At 48.8% G+C, this 20,382-nt stretch overlaps 8 protein-coding genes across 8 annotated transcripts; 3 read left to right on the forward strand and 5 right to left on the reverse strand.

Annotated features, from left to right (window-relative positions):
• Positions 1 to 146: 146 nt before the first annotated feature.
• ASPSYDRAFT_95490 (AP-1 complex accessory protein LAA1) lies at positions 147 to 6,569 on the reverse strand (the record flags this gene model as incomplete). Its single annotated transcript, XM_040853122.1, has 5 exons — positions 147 to 1,724; positions 1,777 to 2,310; positions 2,360 to 3,634; positions 3,694 to 4,050; positions 4,104 to 6,569. 5 exons carry the CDS (start codon positions 6,567 to 6,569, stop codon positions 147 to 149), a joined length of 6,210 nt encoding a protein of 2,069 aa, XP_040696494.1.
• A 214-nt stretch (positions 6,570 to 6,783) lies between these two features.
• ASPSYDRAFT_214071 (post-initiation translation factor DPC29) lies at positions 6,784 to 7,711 on the forward strand (the record flags this gene model as incomplete). Its single annotated transcript, XM_040844080.1, has 2 exons — positions 6,784 to 7,030; positions 7,086 to 7,711. The coding sequence occupies exons 1-2, from the start codon at positions 6,820 to 6,822 to the stop codon at positions 7,709 to 7,711; spliced, it is 837 nt and encodes a 278-aa protein (XP_040696495.1). The 5' UTR covers positions 6,784 to 6,819.
• Positions 7,712 to 7,874: 163 nt separating this feature from the next.
• ASPSYDRAFT_62736 (Mis6 domain protein) lies at positions 7,875 to 10,210 on the reverse strand (the record flags this gene model as incomplete). Its single annotated transcript, XM_040850162.1, has 4 exons — positions 7,875 to 8,963; positions 9,014 to 10,032; positions 10,088 to 10,138; positions 10,189 to 10,210. The coding sequence occupies 4 exons, from the start codon at positions 10,208 to 10,210 to the stop codon at positions 7,875 to 7,877; spliced, it is 2,181 nt and encodes a 726-aa protein (XP_040696496.1).
• Positions 10,211 to 10,870: 660 nt separating this feature from the next.
• ASPSYDRAFT_62737 (CLPTM1 family protein) lies at positions 10,871 to 12,952 on the reverse strand (the record flags this gene model as incomplete). Its single annotated transcript, XM_040850163.1, has 4 exons — positions 10,871 to 11,200; positions 11,252 to 11,737; positions 11,800 to 12,858; positions 12,911 to 12,952. 4 exons carry the CDS (start codon positions 12,950 to 12,952, stop codon positions 10,871 to 10,873), a joined length of 1,917 nt encoding a protein of 638 aa, XP_040696497.1.
• Positions 12,953 to 13,227: 275 nt separating this feature from the next.
• Positions 13,228 to 14,630, forward strand: ASPSYDRAFT_164034 (short chain dehydrogenase/reductase family protein; the record flags this gene model as incomplete). Its single annotated transcript, XM_040843218.1, has 5 exons — positions 13,228 to 13,508; positions 13,576 to 13,661; positions 13,726 to 13,890; positions 13,945 to 14,015; positions 14,085 to 14,630. 5 exons carry the CDS (start codon positions 13,228 to 13,230, stop codon positions 14,628 to 14,630), a joined length of 1,149 nt encoding a protein of 382 aa, XP_040696498.1.
• Positions 14,631 to 14,854: 224 nt separating this feature from the next.
• ASPSYDRAFT_37213 (uncharacterized protein) lies at positions 14,855 to 16,298 on the reverse strand (the record flags this gene model as incomplete). Its single annotated transcript, XM_040845515.1, has 3 exons — positions 14,855 to 15,577; positions 15,634 to 16,110; positions 16,182 to 16,298. The coding sequence occupies 3 exons, from the start codon at positions 16,296 to 16,298 to the stop codon at positions 14,855 to 14,857; spliced, it is 1,317 nt and encodes a 438-aa protein (XP_040696499.1).
• A 356-nt stretch (positions 16,299 to 16,654) lies between these two features.
• On the forward strand, positions 16,655 to 17,533 carry ASPSYDRAFT_62740 (SNAP receptor SEC22; the record flags this gene model as incomplete). Its single annotated transcript, XM_040850164.1, has 5 exons — positions 16,655 to 16,688; positions 16,753 to 16,787; positions 16,851 to 16,960; positions 17,016 to 17,421; positions 17,471 to 17,533. 5 exons carry the CDS (start codon positions 16,655 to 16,657, stop codon positions 17,531 to 17,533), a joined length of 648 nt encoding a protein of 215 aa, XP_040696500.1.
• ASPSYDRAFT_51835 (Elongator subunit IKI1) lies at positions 17,334 to 19,022 on the reverse strand. Its single transcript, XM_040848368.1, has 3 exons — positions 18,787 to 19,022; positions 18,556 to 18,712; positions 17,334 to 18,498 (listed from the first exon to the last, which is right to left on the reverse strand). The coding sequence occupies exons 1-3, from the start codon at positions 18,943 to 18,945 to the stop codon at positions 17,768 to 17,770; spliced, it is 1,047 nt and encodes a 348-aa protein (XP_040696501.1). The 5' UTR covers positions 18,946 to 19,022; the 3' UTR covers positions 17,334 to 17,767.
• Positions 19,023 to 20,382: the final 1,360 nt, after the last annotated feature.

The following is a 20,382-nucleotide window of genomic DNA, read 5'->3' on the forward strand; positions in this document are numbered from 1 at the left end:
TGTATGGGGGCGGAAGGGCTAGGAAGGCGGGGTGCCACTCAGGATAAGCATAGTATAGTTATTATATATGTATATATAATCATGGTATGAAAACGAAACTATAAAAAGCGTCGACAAATCAAGAGCTAATCGCTACAGAACTACCCTCAGAAATCGAATCTCAGCGCGATACTCGGCATACTTTGCTGAGCCCCTGCCTGCGCACCATCTTGCCCTTCCCTGCTCGCCGCAGATCCAGAGCCAACATCCGCGCTGCGAAGAACCTCCTCCAATAACCCTTTGCTCTCAGGGTTCATCGTCGTTACTAATGCCCTGAAAACAACCTGGTTAGTCTTCGCTAGTTCTAAGAGATACCCGGCTGTCTCCTTGTGGACGGATTGGCCTTCGCGTTTCGCCCGTGCAAGGAGGCATGACATGACCAGGGATATGGCTGTTGGCATCTCTTCAACAGCGAAGATATTTGCACCTGTCACACAAGCCACCAATGTGCGTGCGATGATAGTCCTTGAATTCTCCGGGTCGTTCGCAACCTCGCCGGATTCGGAAGGAGTGCCCACAAGGAAGGATATGAGGCGCGGCATCAAGTACCTGGCGATTACCTGATCTGTTGTAGATTTGGGCGTAGGTGAAACGAGGATCGAACGGATACAGCCCGCTGCAACGCTCGCGAGGCCAACGTCTTGGAGACAGTCGAGGAGCTCATTGAGGATCTGGGAGAGGATCGGGTCGTGAGGTGGAATAAGGTGCCCGCCCGTAGTTAGGAGGATAGTAATCATTAGTAGTGTGTTTTTGGCGCAAGGCAATGATGATTCTGATTCTCGGCGTTGCGCAATTGTGAGGGTTGTTAGAACGCGGACGAGGTATCCGCGGAGTTGGTGGGAGACGACGCTCTGATTTTCCGGGCTATCTGAACCTTCTTTCTGATGACTGATGCTTTGGATGAAGTGTTTGAATGTCGGAAGGGCCTGTGGAACTACTTCTTGCTGGCAGAGGCCTGTAGCAAGAATGGTGCTGAATATGTGAAGAATGCATGCGTTGAGGTCATTTCGGATGATTGACGGGAAGATCGAGGCGACATTGACTAATGAAGACAATGAGAGGCGAATAAGCGCCAGCGCATCATCGGATCCCACGTTGAATCGTGCGATGGTTGTTGACTCCCGAAGGTTGGGTAGAAGGCCTGCGAGGACTAGGATGATGCTCCTCGTCAGTTCAAAAAGTTGCTCGATATCATCCGAGAGATGGTCACTGCGATCTTCTCCAGCCTTCGCGGAAGGATGGTCTAACGCGAGATTCCGCGCTATCTCAACAATCACATTCTGGATAGCAGTTCCCTCAGTCAGCGCCAGACGATCAAGACTGTCCATTGTCTCGGAGAAAATAGCATCCTGGTATATAGCGTTACCCGATATTATGGGCCTCAGAATTCTTTTAAGAGCCTGGAGAATTTCCATTCTCTGTGCTGCCGAGGTGGATTGGTCAACGAGAGCTTCGAAAGCCAAACCAAACAGCACGAAGAAGAATGCCACAGGTTCGTCACGGTAGTTAATATCGTGGCCTTTTCCTTTTGGCTTTCCATTAGTGAGACCATCATCGTCGTTTTCTGGCTTCTCGGGTTCTTCAATCCGTGCCTTTCCGTCCAAAGCATCGAAGACAAAATCTATATCCCTCTCGACGAGGCCGGCAATAGCGTCGACGAGACTCAGCCAAGTTTCTTGGTAAAACTGCAAATGCTGTTAGATCTGAGGGACAGAAAGGGCAAAAGAAAAGACTCACCTTGAGAAGCGTCTCCCGATTGAGGGCAGCGTAAACCTCATCCAAGTCACCACTCTCCGGTGCAGTACCAAGACTGCCCGAGATATCTGGCTCAAACCGGAGTCGGGCATACTCTCGAAGGGAGGAGAGCCACAGCGGAGTGAGCCTCAGGAGGTAAGGTTGAACAACCTCGTTAAGATACTCGTGTTCGATGCTTGCAATTTGAAGCCGTGCCCATGCCGCATACAGCGCCATCTTAACCATGACCTTTGCGTTTGAGTTGAGGCCCTTGAGATCTCCAATCTCCGTTGTATCGGGATTTGCTGAAAAGTTTTCCAGGCCTAGGACCAACAGTTTCAAGATTCTTCCCATCCGCTCCACATTCGTTACGATCCCAGTTGCAATAAAGGTGGCGGACACATTGATAGCTTCCGAGGCAAGCTCAGGAGAAGAATCCACAGCGAAAGCTGGTGTAAGAGCCGACCCGATCTGCGCCTGATACTGCTCAAGTAGAGAAGCTTCCGCAAAGTCTGGATCCGGGGTTTTGCCAAACATCTAGAACAATATTAGTCAACGGAAACGAAGAAGATGGATGAAGTGCTACCTTTAAGACTTGATCCAGTATTTTCAGACCCCAAACACGGAGCTCAACCACGTTTGCGGTTGACGCTGAGAACGCCATTCTGACAATATCTCCAACTTTTTGCTGGAGAGCCAACTCTGCGGGAATTGTCTGATCCGGTAAAATGGCCTCCTGGACCAACTGCAGCAACTCACTCAGACAGCTCATAACGAAGTTTCGAGTCTGCCATTTCAACAGCTCTTGGCCGGCAACAGCACCCGTACTATCTTCCTGACCAGCACCTGCGATTGCAGATGCAAAGCCCGCAACTTCGTCGTCTGGTAGATCAGTAGCTGTGGGTTTTATGCCGGATATGGGTGGAATATCCTCCACTTTCAAGCGAGTCTTTGTCAGAGTGTCATGACAGCGCTGGACCCAAATTTCTGTCTCAGAAAGAGCAGTCTGCTGTAGCCAATCCTGAATCATGCTTTTCAGAATGGTATTATTAGGATTATCGTCAAATGCGAGCCATATCTCCTCTTGCAGAGCAGGAGAAGCAGCATTGATGACGGCGGTGGCGCCTCGTTTCATTAGGTTCGTCAAGGCTTGAATGGCCACGTCTCTCATCAAGGGGTCCTGCGCGGACAGTTCACTTTGTAGACGTCTCACATATCCGGAAAAGTCGATGTATCCTGGTGCATATAGCGAGAGGTGATCAAGACATCGGGAACTTTCAGTGACCAATGCTGGGTTCTCTTCCAGCTGAAATTGGCGCAGAAGAGTGAGGATCAGATTCCGTGTTTTGGCGATATCCTGTAAATCGGGGCCCAGAACGTTGATCAAAGAATCGATACAACGGCTGACCACCACAGGTGTTAAGTATGACATTTCAATATTAGATGTGGCAAGGGTCTCGGCCTCCACATTGTGGCTATCGGCATTGTAGAGCTGAGCCAGCATCCCTAGAGTACTAGAGACAAAGGGAGAGAAGGTTAAGCCTGCGGAGTTGGCCACCTTTTCCAAGCCACCAAGAGCCCAGAAATGAACGACGGGGTGAGAGTCATTACAAAGTGACATGAGTACACCAACAATTGTCTTGAGATGTAGACCAGCTGCCATTCCGCCGATTTGAGAATGGATGCATCCTAAGGCGGCCGCACAGCCAGCGCGAGCATTAGGTTCTCTATTCGCAACGATTGTGTCGACCACCCAGTTAATCTGAGCATTGGTGAAGGCATTGCCTGAAGTCTCGCACAGTCGCCCAAGCGCTTCGACACCAACAGTCCGAACGATCGGATCGGGATCAATGACGAATTTCTAGATTGATTAGTTTTAAATCCACTACGTCTCCGAGATATAAATACAGGAGTTCCTACCTGAATAAGCTCCTGCAGGACTTTTTCGGTCGTGGGACTGAGCTTTCCTGCTGCTGGACCATTTTCTCGCACAGCAATCTTTAGAGCTTGAAGTAGCGCCACGGATATGTTGACAACCATAGCTGCCTTGCGCCCGGGATTACGTTGCAAGCCTGTCGAAGAAAGGTACGTCGCAATTTGCTCGACACTACTTTCCTGGACTTTTGGAGCATGCAACGCGATGGCAACAGAGAACAACTCAATTGCAGCATTGACTACTCCAGTTGACTGTGGGTCGGCTGAGAGACGGTCCCCTTGTCTTGTAGAGTAGAGTAAAACCGAGTCATGCTCACTGGCTTGGCAGATGGGGAATATCAACTGCAATTGTTAAATACCACATAAGCCGAGGAAATGAGAATGTGTTTACTTACGGCATCGTCAACAACCTGATCTGTAGATTCGACTGCAGACCAAGCTGGGCCACTCTCGCCCTCATGTTTCCCTGAGAGAGTCGAGCGAACATATTCTCTAGCCAGGCCTGTTACACCAAATCCGAAGTTGTCACAGAGATCCCAAAGGTTCTCAAATTGCGCGGTTGATGCTGCAATTGAACTTTCCAGGGGGTTCGCTTGAGTGGCGTCAGGATCAGCAAACGACGAAATCGCCAAACTCAGAAGACTCGACTGCGAGATCACATCTGCGTGGCTGAGTGGATGGGCATGGAGAAGTTTCGCAAAACATTGTAGGACACGTCGTCGGACCATGGTTTCAATATCGTGCAACTGCAAGGAAGGATGAAGACGCTGTGATATATCCATTACACCCTTCTGTCGAGGAATTTCATCGATAAATTCGACTGTGTTTTGTAGCATGGTAGCGATCCTTCTCGCTCCATCAGCTGTTATCACCTTGCCATTGAACTCCATGAAAGCAAGCAACGCGCCGAGGGCACATTCCCTAACGTGCGCCAGGAAACTCATCTCCAAATATCCCTTCTTGGCAGAGTTTTCCTGACTCAGATGTTTGGGTAGGGCATTTTTCCAGAGTAACATGAGTTGAGAGAGATGAATTTTCACAAAGCTAGGGCCGAGAGGCATCAGTCCTCCTATCAAAATCCATGCCACTTGAATCTGAGTACTGGCGGCTCGCAGCTCTGAGTTACTGCTCGTTTTTAGAAGATCCGTGGCTTGGGTAAAGACACGAGAGTAGACTTCGACAGATCCGTAGAGTGGTTGCAATCGAGATGTACTTAGCATCGCGGACATGCCGTTGGCATAGCCAACACAGCGCCGGGGTGACTGTCGTGGAGTAGACAACTGCCCCACTTCTCTATTGAGACTGTTTAAGCAAATGGTGACGCATGACAATAGCTGGAAGGGACAGGCAAGGACAAAGGTACGTAGACAGTGTGCCGTGTGGACCTGGACAGTGTAGCTAGGGTGAGCAAGAACTTGTAGCAACGCATCACGGCAACTCTCAGCGAGAGAAGCAAAAGCGGAACCAAGCGACGAGATCAGTGAAGACAAAGCACTGAGTGCACTTGTCAGCGTATACTTGCTAGGCTCGCGGCGCTCCTGCATGACTTGTGGATAGTCCTTGAGTATATCGTTTATCAGCCATTTGGCTGCCGTGAGTCGACTGTTCTCGCGAAGTGAGTCGCGACCAACGGTTTCCTCAAGGATGCTCCCAACAACCTTCCTCGTCATGAGTAGTCGGAATCGATTGTAAGTTACCATGGGGTGGTTGAGAAGGTCGAATAGTAAATGATTCGCAATCTGGTCATAGCGCTCTTCAACAAGCTTGTCACCCAAGATGCGCAGAACGTGCTTGTAACAAACAGCAATCCCGGCCCGTGCTCGGTTAGATGTCGTACTTCGGAGGTACTGTGATGATAGCTGGCGGAGAAGATCTGGAAGTAAGAAGAACAGTCGGGCCTCTGACTTTTTGGGAGCTGCGGGAGCTGACGACTCGGAGACCTCGGCCTCATCCTCATCCTCTCCAGGCCTAGGGCCAGGCTTCTTCGACTGCCTCTTCGCTTTCTTCGGTTTCGGCGCCGGCATGACTTGTGAGTCCTTGGCGTGTAATTTCGTCAAAGCCCGTGCGAGGCAGGTTGCAGCGGCATGTCGGACAGGCGCCAACTGACTATCGATAACTTTCCATACAACGGTCTTTAGCGTCTCGAAATCGTTAGCGTTGTTAAAATACGGAGTTGTATGTAGTAAATGTTCGAGGCAACGACATGCATGGACCTGCACGAATGTCGATTTGTCGCCCACAGCGGCATTGCGTGCCTGTTTCCAGATATCTCGCGCCGTTCCCTCATCCACAGGGACTCCGGTGCCACCAACCACCTTGCGCAACACAGAAAACACTGACCCTCGGCAGCCAGTGTGATTACTGGACGGCTTCAGTAGTTTCAGCAGACTTGTCACAACGGCGCCGGCCTGGGCAAAAACACTCTCCCCCGCAGTAGTGAAGACGTCACCCAAACAATGAGCCGCAGCGAACTTCGTCCGGAGATCTGCTTCATTCTTCCCAGCATTCAGCACTCCTAACAGTTCAGTGACAGTCTCAAAAAGTATACCGCGGTCGCCCTTGGTGAATATCGCGCCAAAACACCGCCCGAGATTGTTGCGGATAACTCGTGTGATCACCGGCGACGAGAGCGTAAGGACCTTGAATAATTCCTGCTTCAGGAACTTTTGTTCGGCGCATACTTGGGCTTTATCGAGGTCGGAGATGTGCTGCACCAAGTCGGAGGTGAAGGTTAGGAGGTACAGGCCCTGCTGTTCAGAAGGCAGCGCATGCAGCTTTGTGATATCGAGCTCCGCACGAGGGGCCGCATCATTCGTAGTATGGGTGTCGGAAGATGGCCTGGCAACTTCCGCTGAAGACATTGGATTTCGGCTGGACCAGCGAAGGCGGCTCACATATAAAATTGCCCTAAAGAATTGGAATAAGCTATGACCCAGACAGTGAACTATGAATGAAGCTTAAGTGTACCTCCTTAGTCGTGTCCACACAACAGTATGGGGGAGCGGCCGCGGAGAAACTGTCGGGCCGACTCCGCATGTCTATAGCCTCGAGTCCTCCGACTCGGGTAGATTGCCTGACTGTTCGCAGAAAGGGGAAATAGAGGTATCTTAAATGGCGTCAATTGTGAGCAAGAGACTGGTTCAACAGCGTATCCGCGCTAGACAGACCGGATGGGACCATTGTCGCACTTTTACGAGCTCCCCGTCTTTGTCCGCGGGACACAACCGGTGGTCGCAAATCAAGCATGGCAAGGCGAAGAATGACAAGCTGAAGAGCAAGGAGCGACAAACTGTCGCAAAGGAAATTAGTTCCGCTATCCAGAGTGGGCGATACCAAGAATCTCTGTTTGTGCTGCTATCTTCACTAACATCATGAAGTGTGGGGACCAGATACGAAATTCAACCCTCGTCTTACCCTCGCCCTCTCGAACGCGAAAAAGGCCGGAATTCCAAAAGCAATAATTGAAGCAGCGATTGCTCGGGGTCAAGGAGTCAGTGTAACAGGTGAAGCGCTAGAGCAAGTTACAATCGAGGCTATTTTACCGCATTCCGTTGCGGCTGTCATCGAGTGTCAAACGGAGAACAAGTTACGTATATTACAGGATGTACGGCACGCTATCAAAGAAGCCGGTGGCTCTGCTACTCCAACTGCATATTTATTTGAGAAGAAAGGCCGGATAATATTTGAGAAGAAGGATGGTTTCAGTGCCGACGATTGCCTCGACCAAGCCATCGAGGCGGGCGCTACAGATATCATATCTGATGAGGAAGGACGCATTGTGATATTCACCGAGCCATCCGAAACCAAGAACGTTGGCGAAACTCTTTCAAAGTTAGCTGGCCTAACAATTGAAGAACTTGAAATCATCTGGTCTCCAAACCAGGATACATTGGTGGACTTGAAAGACGAGGCGCAAGTGCAAGAGATTGAGGAAATATTGGCTTATCTCCGTGAAGAGGCCAGCGTCCGTGACATATACCTGAACACGACTCAGGCCTTCTGATGAGCGCAAGCACTGGTCTGTTGCGTCCTTTGTATAGTATACCCGCATCCAAATGTATATTAAGCTTCTAGACGTCTAGCGGTTGTAGAATAGAGTGACTGTGTGAATATTCTAATACATGCCGTAACAGATTGCCGTTTTACACAATAGCTTATGTAGTTACCTACTCCTTCCGTAGCGCTTTCATCGTGGTGCGCATCAGATTCGCGATCCCATTGCCCCCTGTAGCATCCATCCAGTCGAGCATCCGCACCCTGTAATCCTGCCAAGTCGTCTGGAACCCACCCTCTTTCTCCAGAGCGCTCAAAGCCTTTTGCGTCACAGGTTTATGAAGCTTCGGTTTATCCTCCCCAATACCATTCTCTCTCTCAAGGTCAGCGAAGCAAGCTGCAGAAAAATTGCTCAGGGCAGCATGGTGGCTCAAGGAAAATGCCGATGCCGTCGTATAAGAGAACGCAGTATCGCGGTTCTTTCGCCGAGATTTCTCATTAATTTCGCGGATGTACTGTGTGATGGCAGTTATTGTTGCTGCGGGTATCAAACATCCCACTGCATTTGGATCTTCTGAGTTGAGAGCTCGGTTTCGCCATACCAGATTGCAGATGTCCATTATGTATCCGTTGAACTGGCCTACGAGCTGTTGTGAATAGAGCGGGTCGCCCGAGGTTTGGACCTGCAGGGTTTCTGAGTTCATAGACTCTTCGAAAGCTGCCTTGTAACCAGAAAGAACAGAGTTCATGTTTGAGATGACAGAGCTCACAGGTGTGAAGACGAGACTGTAGATTGTGGGAGCAAGAGGGACCGTGATTCGGATTCTCCCATTTGAGTGGGCATATGAAAATAGGTCGGCTAATGTGAAGTAGAACTCTAGAACAGAGAGCGTACTCGGTTTGTAATCCTCGGTGGTTGAAGGCTGTTCTGGTGGGCTTTCCAAGATGGACGACGCCAGGAGCTCAGCATGTGAGATTAGGCGGCTTAGAGGTTCCGACCGTTCCATGCTAAACGGTTTTGTCCTCACTTTGATGCCCCATTGACGAACAAGAGCCGAGTAAAGTTCAAGTAAAATCGCTTTAGATGAGGCGGTGTCTTCGAGAATAGCAGCTTCTAAGGGAGCAAATATGTCATTTCGCAAAGCGTCGTAGTTCCCAATCGGAAGGTACTCAAGCAGCTCAAACATTGGCTGTCTGTTGTCAAGTCCATTCCAGATTGGAATGTATGACTTCACGAAGGAAAGGAAGGCGTCAGGGATCATCTAGATGCTATTAGCTCTGAAGTAGAACAATTTTGCCTGGGCATTCGCACCTTCGTGTACCGTGCGTAATTCACGGCTAGGGCCAACACATAGCCTAGAGCTTCCACACCTTCATCGTCAAAGTCTTGAGCATGCTCTAAATGATCACTCAGAAAAGCTTGCAGCCAATCGTTGAGACGATCATCTGCAACTTCGGGATGAACCAAGAAGAGATATTTTTGCGCCAAACCATCTGCAATGGTAGAGATAATCTGGTTAGGGAGCTCAATCTTGTCGAGCTTTTCGATAAAGTGGTCAACGTTTCTTAGCTCCTCTAACGAGGTCCGGTTACGCGCAACTCGAGAAGTCTGCACATCAGGAACAATAGTCTCCACCTTGCTTCTCTTGACAAGTCCGCGGTGTACCACCTGAAAACTGGTAGAGCCGACCCCTTGAATCCGCTCCAGGTTCGATTCTTGAACTTGTCGTACGTGGATTGACCATTCACGATCTGGATGCTTGAAGAACAAACCCTTCCTGCCAGGATCTCCCACAATAACATCGGGGTAATAGTTTTTGAAGACGCGCAAAAGAGAGACGAGTTCCTTGTCATCACCACCGGAAGTACCAACCAACTCCATTAGCATTTGTATTCTGAAAGGCTTGACATGTTTTCTCCTAGTAATGAAAGAGAGGATATGACAGAGGGGCTTGCGCAAGCTGATCATGTCAAGGTGGTTAAAGAGTACCGCGTAGAGTTTTGACAGATGAGATCGATCTTCAATAAAATCATAGACAAGAATTAACCACCGCAGCAACAGAGCCTGTGTCGCGGGACTCGGTTTATTCTTCGTCGGACCAAGACAGCACACGACCTGCGTGACCAGCTTGGACGCTATCTGCTCGGACGGATATAGATTTTTTATCAATGTGGTAATTGTTCCCTGGTCAAGATAATTACTCCGCGTAAGAGTCTTCAACAGACGCTCAAGAGCAGCTTGGGGAACTCCGCTCTCATACGCGAATTCTGCTATCTGTTTCCCTAGCTGCCCGGCATCCGTATAACGCTGCCTTGGTGGCACAGAAGCGACTATACTGTAGGATTAGACATAGAAATTTGACATAAGGTGATAGCTCAAGCGTACCTGCTTCTAGATGCTCAATTGCATCCAGTAAATTGGTCGGTCTGACTTCATCTAGGTGACATTAGCATAGCTACTCGCCCTAAGCACAAGTGGGAACACACCTCTTTCCACGTCGGAAGACATTATTGGAAATCACCAGGCTAGGCAAGCTAATTTCGGTACCAATGAAACTGTCCTTGTTTTTGGTGGTGCTCCTGTATAGACTCAAGCTGCTTCAAAACACGGCCTATACAGCGCGGACGAGGAATGTGTCGCGTTATCCTCAAATTCGCGCGCAATGCTCAGCGAAATACGTCTAAGCACGATATTAACTAGAATATTTGTCAGTCTAAATTAAATACCATGCTAATTTACTGATAGATACCTACTTAGCTGGTATTGTCGCGTAGGTTGTTAGTGTTGATCGTTGTCCTTCCGTTCTTGATCGATTATTTGGGGAATTAAATTAACGGGTACCGAAATCTCGGCCTTACCAAATCTGGCGGCCAGCACGTACAATGCAAGTTCCGGTTGAGCATCAATAATGAAAGTGAAACCAGCCAAAATGGGTAACAGAAATCCAATTTATTATGTTGAATAGTAATAGTTATACGATTAAAAAGTCTCAACCGCGCGTTGACAGGATTTGCGTTCGTCTATTGCCTGGACTGTATGTATTGCGCTCGATACAAATGGCCAAAATATACTTATCTGATGTCTTTATTATAAAAGCCAAAGCCGTAAACAGTGATCTTGCCGGGACAGGCGCATATAATGGAGAAGGAACGGGTTAGGCCGGGATCATCACTTCCTCCGGCGGGCAGAAGACTTTGAAGCTTGCTTTCCAGATGCTTGGGGAGCTTCTTTCTTTTCCTCCTCGACTTTCTCGGCACCTTCGGGCTTCGATTCTTCCTCTTCGTCGTCACTCTCACCTCCCTGTCCGAACTCGTTGACACGTGTGTAGTCAACCCTGTACTTGTAGCTCTGGTAGAGCCAGATGAAGAAAATCACGTCGTCTCTCAAGGTTGCAAGTCTGTGGAGCCAGGGCATCTTAACGGTGAATGCAAAGAGATCATCGATAAAAGTGTTGAGGAATTTATAAGTCATAGCCTTTCCAGGCATGTGCGCGACAGACTAGAGTAATTCTGTTAATAGTTTCCAGCTAAACTATGGAATGGTACCAACCTTCAGTCTGTAGTTGATGTATAAGCTAGGAACCATCATCAGGAACCCATAGGCATAAACACTGCCGACAAGAGTTTCGATGATGTATGAGTACCATGACTTGTGCGTGTTATACATCAAGCTGTATGCGGCGTACGCTCCAAGAAGAGGCACACCAATGATGTAAAGATAGCGGAATGCAATCTCATCATACTCTTGCGTTTTCTTCTCTGTTTCTGTGAGCTTGTGCTTGTCTTCAAACACAATAACATAGGGTAGGAATGAGAAGAAGGACCCAGCCGGAGGCGGGCGCAAGCGAACATTGACAGTTTTAGTGACCTTCCAGGCTTCTAAGACAATTCCAAAGCCTTGGCTAGCGAGAATCATCCAAGAAGTGTTATCGCTGTTGTCCATGAGGTAGAGGAAGATAACAGTCTGCATGAACACGTTGGCCAAGATAGTTCGAACAGAAGTTCCAACATTATCTTTCTTCTTACGCCAGTGAGACTTTGAAGATAGTTAGCCACCGAAGAAAAGACCGTTTTTCACAGTGTAATATATGGACTTACGATGTCGTTCTTGAATGCTAGAGTTTCGAAAACCATGTGTAGGATAGTAACCACACCGGTAGTACCCAGCAACCAGATGTTGGTATCGAGGAGAACCTCCTTGACCATCTCAAACTCGCTGCCGTCACCGCCACCAGGAGTAGAGCCTCCGAAGGCAGCTTGTCGAGCTGTCTGCTTCGCGTTGTCGTCGAGACTCGCCATCATCGCAAACTTCCAGTTCTGAAGGTTATTGAGCGTGAACCGGATGGGGACCGTCTCAACCGTTGAGTTGAGCTCCACCATGTGGCCCCTCAGCTGCCAAAACGTATTCAGGAAAACAATCGGGTAGTACCAGCCGTTCTGACCGGAAGCATCCCTCGCACCAGTTGTCTCCAGTTGGGTCTGACGACGAATAGCAGGATGGATCTGGCGGTACTTCATGTTAGAAGAATCGGGGATAACCGATAGTGAGAAGTTCGAGTGGTAGAACGATGCAATCGAAACGTCGGGGGTTCCATCGTCTTCCTCCTCCTCAGTCTCGTCGGCGCTCGCGAGGAGATTCTTGAGCTTCTTGGCCTTCTTCTTGGGGAGATATTGGTTGAGAGGGCGGAAGAAGTGGACGGCTGTATCTGTGCTGTAGTCTTTGGCGGTAGGATCCAACTGATGTCCACTCAATCCCACAAGGAAGTGCGCCCAAAGAGTCCCGTTGTTCTGGACCTCCTTTGGAACCTGAATGGTAGCCTCTACTTCTCTAACATCACTATAATTTCCAAGACCGAATTTCTTCTCCTCCAATACGAGCGAGCTCGATGGCAGGGACTTGAACGAAGGAACGAGGATAGACGGAGAAACGTAGATGCTGATATCCAGAGCGCTGTCCGTGGGCCAGATAGGGGAAATTGTGTCCGGAACGGAGCTGTAACTCTCGATCTCGCCAGGAGCAGCGCGATCTGCAAAGGAGGTTATAGCCCCTGACTTGCCACCAGAACTAGCATTCTGCTTGTTCCCAAAGAATTGGCCGATGAAGAACTGGGTGACAAAGAAGATAGTGGCGCCCTGGATGAGAGATCTGATGAGGGACTAGAGACGAAAGTTAGAATGATAGGACTCCGGTAAACAGCGTCATACGTACGCCTGACTCTCCCTCATTCCTCTGTTCCCGCTGTTCAGGCATTGTGAACCTGATACTTGAAAGATGGCGGGGGTAACGGGAGAAAAGAAGAAAAGAAAAGGCCACGGATTGCGCGATAATAGATGGCGGACACGGAGTCACCTTGACTAGCCCCGGCGGACGGCGGTCCAGAAGCCCGGCAGTTTGGCCCAACCCCACATCCGCATTTGAGCTCCTTCTTCTCTTTTTGCAGATAATAGAGCTGTCACTGCTGGCAATATTAAGTGTGTCCCCTTGCGCGATGGACATGCTGGCCTCTTGAATGTCACCTCGACCTCATGACAGAGAACAATCCCTCCCCCGATTACTCCCGCCCGCAGTTCCCTCCCCATAATGAATCCCGAGTATGGGTGATCACCGCGGGGGACTCGCCCGTTGGGATTTCGGTTGCGCGCCAGATCCTTGCGCATGGTGACTGCGCTCTTGTCGGACTATCGTACTCGAACCTTGATCGCGATGAATGTCGTCGGGATATGTTTGAGGCCTTCCTGGCCGAAGTTGAAGCCCACCGCGACGAGGGATGGCCGGACCGCTTCAAGGCCGTTCAGTTGGATATAAGGTGCGCATAGAATTTTATATTGCGGTTATCGCCTGTGGGTTGGAATAGGCTGATACTTGCTGCACAGGATAGTTGGAGAGTGTCAAGCAGTGGTCGCCGAAGCAGTTGCGACATTCGGGAGGATGGACATTCTGCTCTGTTGCACCAGCCAAGGTATGTATTCCTTGTCGCAGGCCTTTTTTTTCCCTCCGTTATGCAGTTTTTGACCATCGATCAGCGCTCGTTGGAACGGTTGAGGAGCTTGCGGCCTCCCAACAGACCTTAAACCTCGTCCGCGACCAATTTGAGGTCAATTATTTCGGTCCGCTCAATATCATCAAGGCATCACTGCTTCACATGAGACGGCAGAAGTCGGGCCATGTCATGATCGTCTCTGGAATCAGTAAGAACACATCGCCTCGGAACTGAACAAAATGGACATTCTAACTACAAACAGCCGCTCATATCGGCACCCCGGGCCTTGGGATGTACTGCGCTGCGGGTTGGGCTCTCGAGGGATTCTGCGATGTACGCACCATAGTCAGATCATTTGCGTTTCTTACCTTTACTATTACTAACCCATAACTCTTCTCCCAGAGTCTCGCGTACGAAATTGCTCCATACAACGTCAAACTCACAATCTTGCAATGCAGTATCGAAATCCCCATTCTCACGAACCTAGTCACCACCGTACCCCCGATCGTCCCCGCCTACTCGCCTGGAATAAATCCCGCGCCACTATTCCGGGGAATACTCAACCGGCTCGTTCCCCGTTTACCAAATACGCAGGATGCCAACGGCTCACAGAATCCGGATCAGACCAGCTCCATTGAAGAGGGCCCTTTCTCAGGCCCAGAACTCACATCGACATATCCTCCGCTCAGCTCCGCGCACATGGAAGTATTAGTTTCCGAGACGGTTTACGCCATTATTGCGATTGGGGGACATGAAAATCCTCCATCGCGACATATTGTTGGCCAGGAGGGTGTCGCAAGTGTTAAAGAGAAGTTGAAAACCGTCAGTGAGGAATTGGAGGATTTCATCCAATGTAGCTTTGCGGTCGATTATGCAGCCGATGCTGAGCAAAGCCGAGCAGCTAGGGAGGATACTATGGTGTTCGGGCAATCTAATGACGCATTCTGACATTTTTCATTTTCTGATTCTAATGCAACACCTTGGAGTGTAATTAGAAAACTAATTAATTGACCTAATAAAAGATCATTAAGTGCTAGCCCTTACCAAGGCAGTGAAAGACGCAACCCGTACGGAGATTGAGTTTGACCTCTAGCTAGCAGGGTATCATGTTGATATCGTTGTCGCTTAGAAAAGGAAATAGACCGATGCTGTTTCCTCACAGGAAAGGCGGCCTAGTTCTTTTTCACAAACCAAGCCTGCCTGACTTCCCACAACGTGCCCATATCTTGATTATCCCTGTAGCAGCGGAGTTCCTTCCACGCATTTCCATTGGTGGCGTTCGTTATACGACCGTCAACTTCCAGCATCTTCTGGGTAAGTGCAGTAGGACCTTGTATATTAGGAATGATTACCTCGTCGGATTCCCCATTCAATTCGGGGGTCGATTGTAAGGGTTCCACACCCACGGGCTTTTCGCCATTTAATTCAGGTGCAGATTGTAGCGGCTGTACATCCACAGGTTTTATGTCCTCTGGCACTTGTTGAACAGGTTGAGACTCGCCGTCCTGGGATTCTGCCGATGGTTCGAGGTTTACGTTCGAATCAGACAAGGACGAGGTGGTTTCGGATTTGGAGACAGTATTAACAATTTCCACAGAAATTTTACAAGCTTTTTCTTCAACAGTAGTGGCCTCCTGTTTGCGCGTGCGCCCCCGCTGTCGTTTTGTCGTGGTGACCTCGGCTTCGGGCTCAGCACTGCGCTTCCTAGAGGGACCAGGCTCTGTGTCTATTGTGGCAGCACCATCAAATGACGACGCCACCAGGGTTGATGGGTCGGTTTCTGGTTTTCCTCCCGTCACTGGCTCATGTGCAGCTGGAGTTGCCGGGGTTTTTAGAAACACACGCTGGCCCGCAGGAACCATGAACGTCAATTGGGCGCCATTGATGTCAATAATCTAAGAAAAGGCATTAGGCGCTTATAGTCTCAAACATCATATGGGACTGAACATACCTTGGCCTCCTTCTCAACCAAAACCTTTGGGCGGCGGCCGAAGTTCCGTGACCACTTCCAAATGTCACCCTTACGAATAACTCCCTGCTCAATGAGCGTACCTAGTTTGACTCGGGAGCTCTCCCCAGCAGGTATATATTTATCCATTTTCTGCTTTTGGCCCCAAAACTCCTCAAACTCTTGCTCTTTGAATTTGTCGAATTTGCCTGCAGCCCGGTCCCGGACAGCCTGCTCAGCGTCGCGGGTCCATTGAGGATCATAGCGTCCATTTTGAAGGTCTAACTGAAAGTGACGGATGCCATCACGCCAATTATTGTCATAGCGCAAAAAGTCATTTGGTAGAGGGGATATCTTTGAGTCGGGGTCATCTGGTCGGGAAAATGGATTTGGATGCGTGTCACTAGGAAGCAGATTCAGAATTTCTCTTTTCTCATCTTCTTCGAGACAGTTCCAAGCTTCAGGAAGCGCGAGCAATTTCTATATTGTTAAATAACAGGCATTAGCATTGTATTAGAGTCGTTCCGGCGCACAGCAGAATCGCAGCTCACCACAAGGTCTATATCAATGAGCTGAGACTTGTCACTAGTCATCAATTTTTCCTCTTCAAATCGATCCTTTGCAGCCCTCCGCGGAGTGCGCTTCGGCTTGGGGTTCGTCGAGTCCATTGGAGGGCTCGCCTTGGCTACATTACTAGGTGTAGCTGTATCAGCGGAGGTGGGTTGGCGGCAAGACCTGAGACATATTTGTCAACAGCAATGAAAGAGGAAAGGACGATATCCAATAAACTGTCAAGCCAAGTTGGCCAATGAGTAGGAGAGGTGTAGATAATGGACACTGACCTGCATGGTTGTTTCCTCATACTGCCGACCTCGACCGCCTTACATCCGCGGGCCATTGTTCCGCAGCCAACAGTCAGGTAGATGAGGACAACAAAGCAGCAGATCACCAGTGGGTTCTCACGACCAACAGATTCGCTACTCGAGAAAAAGAAAAAGAATAGCTACGGAAGGATATAGGCAAAATGGTCAAATCAACCCAGATTGCTAGGCTTGACGGTAAGGCGCAACCGTGGAGGATGTGGTGTTATTGGAAGTGGAGAGAGGTGCTAATGTAAAGCAGGCCTGATGCTGGCAGCGTCAGTGGACGATGAGCAGGTAAGTCAGGTGCCTACTTATTGTGTTTCTGTTACTCTCACAGCTAATGCGCTTAATTCACAGGCTGAAACGGAGCTTTCTGAAATCAAATCGCAAGCTAAGATGATCTTCCGCCGAATGAGTCCCAACTCGGCCCCCCAGGCGAGCATTGAATCAGGCCAATATAACCTGCAGTATGTCTACTCGGTTTCCGAATAAATAAAAGAAGCGAATTCATCCAAGAAATAGTTATCTGATCCAAGATGACGTGTGCTTCCTGTGCATATGTGATCGCTCGTACCCCCGCAAACTTGCCTTCACTTATCTCTCTGATATCGCTACCGAATTTACAAACACCTACCCCGCTTCACAATACAAGTCTCCGAGCCTACGACCATATGCATTTGTCGAGTTCGATACGTTCATTCAGCGCAGCAAGAAGGTGTACCAAGACAGCCGCGCTTCGGCCAACCTCGACCGGTTAAACGACGAGCTTCGGGATGTAACAAAGGTGATGACGAAGAATATTGAGGATTTGCTATACCGAGGAGATAGTTTGGAGCGTATGGGTGAATTATCAGGCCGCCTGCGCGAAGATAGCAAAAAGTATAGAAAGGCAGCAGTGCGCATCAACTGGGAGCTGCTGGTAAAACAGGTGAGTTCACCATGTCTCTTTTCAGAAAGGCTACTCTGACACCCCGTAGTATGGTCCATTCGCAGGTGTTGGCCTGATATTTCTTTTCCTTATTTGGTGGCGGTTCTTCTAGTCCCACAACCCAGTCATGTCACATAACTACTCGCCTGTAATTTTTATGCATAGATAATGTATTTGGTGGTTGCAGGACTCCACCAGTACCCTTGAAGTTGGGAAATATGTAAGAGAACTGGTGTTTGACGTTTGATCAAGATGGAAGAGGCGAACATCCGGAAGTAGTTGCACCTGTCATACCGGGGTATTTGCATTGGGGTCCACGAGATGGCGTGCGAACGAATAGTCTAGATCAGATCTCATCCTCTTCTTCATCAAAATCATCTTCCTCGCCCATATCATACAAGATGCGTCCACCTTCACCCGGGCCATTACCCTGCTGCGCATCAAAATAAGGCAGCACGACGCCCTCTCGCTCTCTTCTCTGTCTCTCCGTAAGCCGTAACTCAAACGTGGACTCAGGCTCCTCCTCCCCTTCTCCAGCATTAATATCCTCAGGCGGGCGATACAACGGATGGTCATCAAGCAACGTCACAATCTCTTTAACTTGGGACGACGGATACCTCGATGCAGGAGGCAGCAAGTACCACTCTAGAACTCCACGGCCGCTCTTACGCCGATACTCCATTTCCAGAACAACTCCCTCAGCGGTATCCTTTCCTATCGGCTTATCTAGTCTTCCGAGCAAGACTCCATCTTGTTCTTCTTCGAGCCCGAACACCGGCGGCACTAAACTGCGGTCGCGGGCCGCTTTTTGAGCGAGGATGTGTGAAAAGGAATGAAGTTTTATGACGGTCGTTGCAAGGTATGTTAATAAGGACAAGGGAGGTGGAGTGTACGGTGATTGATTTGGGCGACCGGGGACATCTTGATGGAATGTAACGACGAGGGACGTATCGGGCTTCGACGCGGAAGGTCCTGCGGGGACTATGAACGAACTCAGGAATGTAGATAGGTGGAACGTCCTATCCAGCTTCATTGAATGGAGTAGCGGGTTGATGGAATCGATGAGAATCAACCTCCCTACAAGTCAATCAGCACCGACCGACTCGGTGTAAATGAGAAATGAGAGATGCATACTGCGGTTGGGGATATTAGATGAATCTGGCTTGTAAGCAGCACTAACATCCCTAATAATATCTGCCGGTGTTTTTCGTCGAGCATATACAAATGCATCGACACCATCGAACGGCTTCAACGTCTCAAAGGCAATGAGAGTGACATGGACTTTCGAGAGCTGGGCTGAATTAGCGGAGTGTTCTCTCACATGTATTTATAGTGGCATTATCCGGTAGCATAAGAATCGCTTACTCGCGCGCGTCGGATATATTCTTTGATCAAAGGTGTGGATGGTTGCTCCAGTGAATCCAATAAGAGTGTGAGTGGTGATGCGGTATCTCTGAGACTTAACAATTTCGAAATCAAAAGCAAATTATGAGTCTGACGATGAGATAGATTGGAGGGGGCCATTTTATTGGCAGTCGAGGAAAATATCCTTGAGGGTGAAAAGTTTTGTCAAATCTCTAGAGTGATTGCGGGGTTCTCATTGATGTCGGCATGAGGGGTTCTTCAGCGCAAAAGATTTCCCAGTCGTGATCCTTACCGCTTATGGACTAGGCAGAGGCTCAGCGGCACGGGCCGTCTATGACTTCTCTACGCAGGGCAGCTCGATAATATACGTACCTCGAACCCAGACAGTAACAGAATCTTATGTCAAGTGCTATATGATATTTCTTTAGATCCATCAGATATTTCAATTATTCTGTCGGAGGTGATTTATGACACCACGTGTCCTGCCAGTGTGGTCGGCATTAAACAGTGAACCCTCTGCCCAATAAGATAACACGATTAACACAATGTCAGAGAAGCTTATGGAGGAATAACGAGACCAGGTACTCATTGTCTAGCATAATTATAACCTAAGTTACATATAGTGTATATATGCGATGGCTATCTCACTCTCAACCAATTTGTATTGGTCGCGGTAGGGAACCAAAACTAACACTAAGGTTTATGGGAATTTATCTGGCTGTGGGGCTCGACTCTGGTTAATCGTGTATTAAATACAGGATAACCCTGTTAGAAGCCACTGTATCGTACAATGAGGCGCATGTATTCCAGCTTGAATGTATGTATATAGTCACAAGAGCAGGAGCTCTCTAATCCGATATTCTGATCCAAACAACCACGCATACGGCCAAAGCGAGTCGGGTTGCATTCATGGGCTGCTTGTCACTTTTTTGAATAGCCTACAAAGGTTGCTCATATGGATGTTGCCAATGAGGAAAGAGATAATGTAGATGGACGCTTAAATTATCCCATTGTCTCTGTGCGTGCAAGAAAACAATAAGTATATATTCTTGAGTGGTTATGGTATGTAAACGAGTTGCATCAAATCCAATAGATTCCTCATAATAAATTTCTCTGAGTCGAGAAATGGTGTGCCCCCCCTCCTTTTGCGTGCTCTTCACTTCTTTCGTTTACTGCTCTGGATACAAATCCGGTCGTACTAAAAGGATGCAATCTTCGATGGCATGAGTTTCATTAGCATCTAACGCGCAGCTAGTGCCGTGTTCGTGAGCGGTTTCTATCTTTTGCAGTGCGCCGATTAAATCATGCAATGTATAACCGTGAAATGGTAGATAAGGCATGAATCGGCTAAGAAAAAGTGTGGTGCTGTTACTCAAGCCACTAAATTCAGAGTCACTGGGCCCACTATGGTCAGGTGGAAGGCTCATATTGACAGTTGATATTGGAGGGAAACTAGCGGAGTAGGAGGAGGTTGCGGAGAATGAAAACAGAACTGGGGGATAGTGCCCTTTATGTCTGTAACAAGTTAGCAAATAAAAGGCCCGTGACCACATTCTGTGCTGCTTAGTATGGTAGTTCTTTGTGTATACTACTGGG

This window comes from Aspergillus sydowii, assembly GCF_001890705.1.
Source record: "Aspergillus sydowii CBS 593.65 unplaced genomic scaffold ASPSYscaffold_19, whole genome shotgun sequence".
Taxonomy (NCBI): Eukaryota; Fungi; Ascomycota; class Eurotiomycetes; order Eurotiales; family Aspergillaceae; genus Aspergillus; species Aspergillus sydowii.